This window comes from Ascaphus truei, chromosome 4 (assembly GCF_040206685.1).
Source record: "Ascaphus truei isolate aAscTru1 chromosome 4, aAscTru1.hap1, whole genome shotgun sequence".
NCBI classification, from domain to species: Eukaryota; Metazoa; Chordata; class Amphibia; order Anura; family Ascaphidae; genus Ascaphus; species Ascaphus truei.
Genome location: NC_134486.1, coordinates 321,370,856 through 321,378,699, shown reverse-complemented (window position 1 = coordinate 321,378,699; position 7,844 = coordinate 321,370,856). Strand labels below are relative to the sequence as shown.

The following is a 7,844-nucleotide window of genomic DNA, read 5'->3' as shown; positions in this document are numbered from 1 at the left end:
ATTGTTGCTGCCCATCAATCTGGGAAGGGTTATAAGGCAATTTCCAAACAATTTAAAGTCCATCATTCTACAGTGAGAAAGATTATTCAAAAGTGGAAACATTCAAGACAGTTGCCAATCTTCCCAGGAGTGGACGTCCCAGCAAATTCACCCCAAGGTAAAACCGTGCAACGCTCAGAGAAATTGCAAAAATACCAAGAGTTACATCTCAGACTCTACAGGCCTTAGTTAGCGTATTAAATGTTAAAGTTCATGACAGTACAATTAGAAAAAGACTGAACAAGTATGGTTTGTTTGGAAGGATTGGCAGGAGAAAGCCTCTTCTCTCTAAAAAGAACATGGCAGCATGGCTTAGGTTTGCCAAGTTGCATCTGAACAAACCACAAGACTTCTGGAACAATGTCCTTTGGACAGACGAGACCAAAGTGGAGATGTTTGGCCATAATGCACAGCGCCACGTTTGGCAAAAACCAAACAGCATATCAGCACAAACACCTCATACCAACTGTCAAGCACGGTGGTGGAGGGGTGATGATTTGGGCTTGTTTTGCAGCCACAGGACCTAGGAACCTTGCAGTCATGGAGTCGACCATGAACTCCTTTGCATACCAAAGTATTCTAGAATCAAATGTGAGGCCATCTGTCCGACAGCTAAAGCTTGGCCGAAATTGGGTCATGCAACAGGACAATGATCCAAGCACACAAGCAAATCTACAACAGAATGGCTGAAAAAGAAATGAATCATGGTGTTGCAATGGCCCAGTCAAAGTCCAAACCTCAACCCGATTGAAATGCTCTGGCTGTACCTTAAAAGAGCTGTGCATAAACAAATGCCCACAAACCTCAATGAACTGAAGCAACGTTGTAAAGAAGAGTGGGCCACAATTCCTCCACAACGAGAGACTGATAAAGTCATACAGAAAACGATTACTTCAAGTTATTGCTGCTATTGGTAGTTCTACAAGCAATTGAATCATAAGGTATGCTTAGTTTTCACACATGGCTTCTCCATTTTGGTGTGCTATGGCACTCTCTGTGTCCTTTTGTGTGCATCAAGATATCCTATTTTCCTCAGGTCAGCCCAGTTGTGGGCTAAGGAAATTTCTGCAATCCTCCTTCTCCTTATGTCAGCCCAAATGTGAGCTATGGAATCTCTCTCCTTTTTCTCACATCAGGCTTTTCTAAGAGTCTTAATCAGCCAGATGGAGTCTGGTTGATTGCCTGTGTGCAGTTAACCAGCACACTGCTGGATTTAGAGGCAGTTTCTCTCAAACAGTGATAAGTCCCTGTTACAGCGATATAGCATCCAGTAAAATTTTGCTACAATTTACTTGCTGAAAATGCTTTCTTTATATTCCTTTATTACAATGGATTATTTAATTCGTCAATTTACAATAAAGGAGTCCAATAAAAACCACAAATAACTCATCAGCTCTGAGTTTTTTTCCCCAGGTTTATAAATGTATCTTATAACTAAGTTGTTATGATTTTCTTCTCTTTTATTACAGAACCAGACGAAATATGACATGACACACTACGAGAATATTTTTTCATTGTGCTCTGTATTGGAACAGCTTCTTCAGTGTGGAAAAGACAAACAAGAAACATCAAATTCAGAACTGTATGAAGATGAAACAAAAACGTTTATACAGACCCTTGACCAAACTATACTCTGTATTTCTGATGAATTCCCATTGTTCTGTTTATACCTGTGGAGACTGGGAACACTATTTGCATGCATCGACAGAAATGAAAATTGAAGTTTTGCTTTGCACAATGAAAATCAATTTTGCGCCTTGTCATTGAGTTGATTACATTACATAAGCCATTAGGAAAAGCATATCTACAAAGATTTACATGTGTTGTAGATAGAAGAAAACTGCACCTGATTTATATATATACACACTAAGTGTATTTTTTATCAATTTTCTACATGTTATTTGGGTTTTCTCAAACTTGTATGGCTGCAATACCAGTTCCAAAAGGGGTAAGTGTTGGGGTACAGTACATGGCTTTCATAAACTGGGTGCTGTGTGTACCATTAGTTCAGTGACTAAAATAAACACATTTGTGAAGCAGGTCAACATGTCACAGATGAGAATGTTTTTAATGCACAGTAGTAATTAAGCAAATATCTGAAAATGTGTTTGATAGTGGTTGATAGGTGTATTGCTTAAATACAGATCTGCTAAATTAATTCTAAATTGTAATCTTTGTTTTATTTTTGTTTCTTGGTACTAAATAAAGGATTGAATAAGTGAAATAGACCGCTGTCACCTTAAGTAGTTTGAACAATATAGATGTAAATGACAGGTGCTGTAAGGGTGTTGAATACAATACAGTAGTATCGGTGGTGATCAAAGAGTTTGATCAAAAAAGAATCCCTTATAGGTAGCAATCTCTTGTCATATATGTAGTGTCATATTTAATGGACTTAAGTGGTCCAACAGTTAGATACTGTATGTCTGAGTAGTGCCCAGATTCACAGAGGAAGTCAAAAAAAAATTTTTTTTATTGAATCTACATAGATATTCACGTGCTTCGGGACGTAAGGCGTCACAGTCGTGACGTCATTTGAGTGGCGATTTTCTGTAACCGGCATCAGCAGCAGGCTTGTATTGATCTACACAGCACTCATGGCAGCCAGCCTTTACTTTGACTAGGCGAATACTGGTTAATTATATCAATTGTGCAAGAGTATTTACTCTTTGGCGCCATATAGGAGCTTATTTTTTGGTTACAGAGGATCATTTGTAGTGAATTATATCACATTACCCTATGACCACAGAGAATCTTCTGAGTGTGTGTATTTACTTCTGTGATACTGGTTCATTTTATTGAACAATATACATAGCACTTTAGTGTTGGGAGAGCCAGACGGCTCATTATACAAACAGAGTCTACTATATACTGCGATATAGCAGTGGTATATGTACAATTTTTGCCTTGATATATCAGTACCACCTGTATACTGCGACATCAGCATTGATATATATCTGTATGTTTTCTCTGTTTTACGTACTATCTATCCCACACCACACCTCTAATATGCTCCTAGAATTAATCCTATAGTACATATAGGGATATCGTTTCACCACCGAGTGATCACGCTGTGATTGATACATATTATACACCTGCAATACCCTTTGGTTTTGGTCAAGAGACCGTACTTATAGCTGTGATTCTGAAAGTCAAGATATGTTTTACATATGGTATTACACCGATTGATTTATGATAAAAACATATTCACCACTCAAAATAATAGGGATTTTTAATAATGTATATGTGTTTTTAATATCTATGTAGATTCAATAAAAAAAAATTTTTTTTGACTTCCTCTGTGAATCTGGGCACTACTCAGACATACAGTATCTAACTGTTGGACCTCTTAAGTCCATTAAATATGACACTACATATATGACAAGAGATTGCTACCTGTAAGGGATTCTTTTTTGATCAAACTCTTTGATCACCACCGATACTACTAAATAAAGGAGGCTATTTATCGAAATCTGTAATTTAATTTTTTTTTTAATTTTAAGACTTAGGGGCCTATGCAGTAAGCCTTCATAAGCTACTTATCGAGCACTTATCGCCCAAAATGCCTACTGCTATTCAGTAAGCGTCGATAAATGGGCGATAAAGGCTTGAATCGCCCCCAAAAATTTTTGTTCAAAAACAAATCGCAGAGTGAGTGGCGATAAGCCCTTTATCAACGCTTTTCAGAAACTCGTGCAATTCTAGTAGCTGCGAGTAGGTTATCGACGCCTATCGACGCTCTAGAATGGCGATTTTCTCTCCAAATCCAAACGCCAGGAAAAGTTGGCAAGTTGGTGGGGAGAAGCTGGCGATGAGCGGCGATAAGCGGGCGAGACGGGACTTAGAAAAAATCAGGCCTTTCTCCTGCATCGGATTGATGCCGGGGGTCTCCGGAGCTGATACCCAATAATACCAGCACCGGAGACCCCCGGCATGCATCAAATGCAGGAAAAATGCATTTACAGCCACTTCATTACCTTAGCGGCTAACCGCCAGGCTTATTGTGGGTAGCAGGGGTGGGTGAATGGGGTATTTGGTCTTTGGTGGCTGTTTAGGGATTGCGGGGGGATTATTGGTATTTAACCCCTTCACTACCTTAGCGGTTAATACAGCTACGGTAATTAAGGGGTTAACCCCTCCCGCTACCCCCCCACAAGGCCTAATCACCCATCCTTGGGTCTAATACCCCCTTCACCCACCCCCGCTACCCACAATACAAACAATACACACAACAGCCCCACTACCCACTTCCTAGGCCCCCAATTAACCATTACAAAATCTAATAAACACCAATACACAACCCACTCCCCGTGCCGCCACATACTGTAAAACCATGATTTATTTTTTAACATACAGGCTTAATACCCCAGGCCAACGGGGGTCCCCGGTGGTCCCAACGAGTGTCTTCAGGGCCCACAGTGCACCCTGGGGGGTGCCCACAGGTGTCTGTGGGGCCTACAGGTGGTCCCCACTAGGCACCGTGGGCCTCCAGGTGGTCCCCGCGAGCCCCAATGGGGTCCAAGGGTGGTCCCCACGGGTGTCTGGTGGTCACCGGGTCATCCCCACAGGTGTCTGGGGTCCTCGGGTGGTTCCCACGAGGGTCTGGGGCCCTCGGGTAGTCCCTGCGGGTCTGCTGGGCCCCGCCCCCGGTTATTTCCCACAGGTGTCCCCCATGGGTCCTCAGGGCTGCGGGGACCCATGGAGACTACCTGGGGATCCTCGCATGCCCACAGGTACCACCCGAGGACCCGGGGGCCCCGTGGACCCGCAGGGACCACCCAAGGGCTCCAGACACCTGTGGGGATGACCGAGGACCCCCAGACACCTGCGGGGACCACCCGTGGACCCTATTGGGGCCCGCGGGTACCACCTGGAGGCCCACGGCGCCTAGCAGGGACCAGCCAGAGGCCACCAGATACCCATGGGCACCCTCCGGGGTGCACTGTGGGGCCTGCAGACACCCATCTGGCCCACCGGGGATGCCCGTCGGCCTGGGATATTAATCCTGTATGTTCAAAAATAAATCATGGTTTTACAGTATGGGGGGCACGGGGTGGTGTATTGGTGCTTACTAAATATTTTTTAATATACATTTTATTCCTAGTGTAGATGAGCAGGGGGTCTCGGGAGCAGAACTGCATTGGTTTCAAGTTCGGGGACCCCCTGCTTCCCAAGATACAGGCCCCGTTATGGGGTGCCGGTATCTCCTATGCATGGAGATGTTCCGATATTGAAAAGCATTTATTAATGATCAAAATGTACACTGTAGGCAAAGAGGCTTGTGTGGCATCAAACTTTTGCAATAAAAGCACAAGACTTATTAAAGAAAATAATTCATTTCTTTAAGTGCTGCTGTGGTACTATTTTTTGCACCTACTTTGTATTTTGGAAGCATTGATATACATTATCCAGTGATTCTTCATTAATTGATGCGGTGGGTAATTAAGCATTGAATTATTTTGGCTTCCATTCAACCTTTTGGTCTATTTAAAATGATCCAATGCTGTAAGCAATATTGATTCAGTTAATTTTGAAAAGTATATATGTATAATGTCTAAAAAGGCACAATATTTATTTTAATATTATTTTGATATATGACACCCCACGTGATACATTGTTAGTAACATGGTTGTTTCTTGTGGAATTGTTTTTCTTTTCATATTTGAGACTTTAACGTTTCTTTCCTGCAGTACCAATGTAAAAAATGGCCAGCTTTATAAAACAATTCCAAGTGTTCCAGTTATAATGTATTACTCTCAGCTGTCTGTGAGTAGATCTTACTGGCTATGCACTTCTTTAACCCAGGCTGCTGAAAAGCTGTGTTATACATCAGGTTTATGCTAATAAGGGTTCATGTTAAAATGGACATGAAGCAAAAGGTGGCACTGTGTCATGTCATGTCATTACCCAGAATCCCTGGCTGCAGAAAAGCACTGTATACTAAGGGATAGTGTAAAAACCAGGATTGCAGACCTGTTTGAGATATGTGAATATGTTCACAAGTGATATTTTTAATTAAAGTATTTTTTTTTAATACTTTGATACTTTTCTTAAGTAGTGTAGTGTTATGATTCCCTCCCGCAGTATTCTTCGTAAACCTGTTGGGGTGCACAGAGCAGTTAAGGTCAGACCCAGGTCTGGTAAGAACTAGAACAGTCCACGAGGCCAGCGGCCATCTTAGTTTAGGTATAAAACCCCACCCAGTCTGCTAGTTCTTTGCTTGTCAACTTTTTGTTTACCAAGCAGCTGTCTGATATTCTCTGTTCCCTAGTGCTGCATCTTTCCCTCTTCTCTTTAATCTGGCTTCTAATTCTGCTTCTAATTCTATCGATCTACAGCTTCTTGTTTTTGTTTTGTTATTTCCTTTGCACTATTTGCCCCTGATTTTTTTGGTTCCCCATTACCATAGCTTTTTGGTATAGCTCTGCACATTTTGCAGACTACATTTTGTTTTCCCCGTCTTATTTACTTTACATAATGAAAGTATTACATTAGTCTGTATGTATAAATATTATTATGTCTAATTGTAAGGTGAGTGCCTCACTGTTAGGACAATTATCAGAAGATATAGATAATATCTATAATTGATACAAAACTCTATTATAGAAATCAAGTCTCATTATATTATTAATATTAGTCTCTATTTTCTGTTTTTAAATAGAAAATCCAGAAACGTCTGTATTTAAGAGTTTTCGATCTCTAGTATCTCCTCCACGTAGTTTGTTTTTTACTTTTTTAATACCAATAAAGGAACATTTTCTAACATCACCATTATTACATAATACAAACATTTAGCTAGTGGTTTTTCTAAATTATTTTTTTCAATAACATTTGTGGAAGAAACGAGGCTACACCCTTTTTTAGACGCTGTCACGGGAGACTCCTGTGGCGGGTAGGATCTCGGTTGCCGGAACAGCACGAGCGTAGTAGGGGTCACAAGCAGGGGTCCGAGGCAGGCGGCAGGTAGCGAAGTCAGGTAACAAGCAGGGGTCCGAGGCAGGCGGCAGGTAGCGAAGTCAGGTAACAAGCAGGGGTCCGAGGCAGGCGGCAGGTAGCGAAGTCAGGTAACAAGCAGAGGTCGGCAACGAGGAGACCAGGACAGGCGGGGCGGGACAGGGACTGAGAACAGGGAGCAGGGACTGAGACCGGGCAGCAGGAACAAACAGGGACAAGCCAGATTACTAGCAAGGACCTTTACTGTGAACAGACTATAATACAGGTACAGGTACATAAACAGATCAGGATCAAAGACAGGCATGTGCATGGGAGTCTGACTTGAAGCAAAGGCAAAACCAACAGACAGGAAGCAAGCTACTGCACCGACACACTTTATTCGAGCAAATACCCGGTATGTACCTGGCAGATACCTGGAATGCGCCACTCCTCACCTCTAACAAGCCCCGTTGCATTTGCCTTCTCAGCCTGGGTTCATGCCTGGCTGATGGGCGGCTGATCTGTTAAATGATAATGATTAGGATTTAATAGGCTGCAATGCTTCGCGTGTCTACCAGATGGCATAAATTCATGAATTGTAATGCAGTATATATATATATACTGTGCAGTATTGCAGCCAGCGGGAATAAAATGCTTCAATCCCTGCCTGGAAAATAACCCAATGCACTCGGGCAGAAAACAGTCACAAACCTCAATACACCCGGGTATACCCGAATTCGTGGGACTAGCCAAGCTCGAATAAAGTGTGTCGCCAGTGTATAAGGACAGAGACAGGAGCAACAAGAAGACAGACAGACAAAGGAACCCAGAGCCAACAGAAGGCAGCAGCACACCCAGTGGACAAGGAAGCT

General features: G+C 42.3%; 1 protein-coding gene across 1 annotated transcript in view; it reads left to right on the top strand.

Annotated features, from left to right (window-relative positions):
• MEI4 (meiotic double-stranded break formation protein 4) overlaps positions 1-2,348 on the top strand; it is a 342,746-nt gene extending 340,398 nt beyond the window's left edge. Inside the window, exon 5 of the mRNA XM_075597973.1 lies at positions 1,509-2,348. Coding sequence (XP_075454088.1) covers positions 1,509-1,760 — 252 coding nt within the window. The 3' untranslated portion in view covers positions 1,761-2,348. The remainder of the gene's footprint in view (positions 1-1,508) is intronic.
• Positions 2,349-7,844: the final 5,496 nt, after the last annotated feature.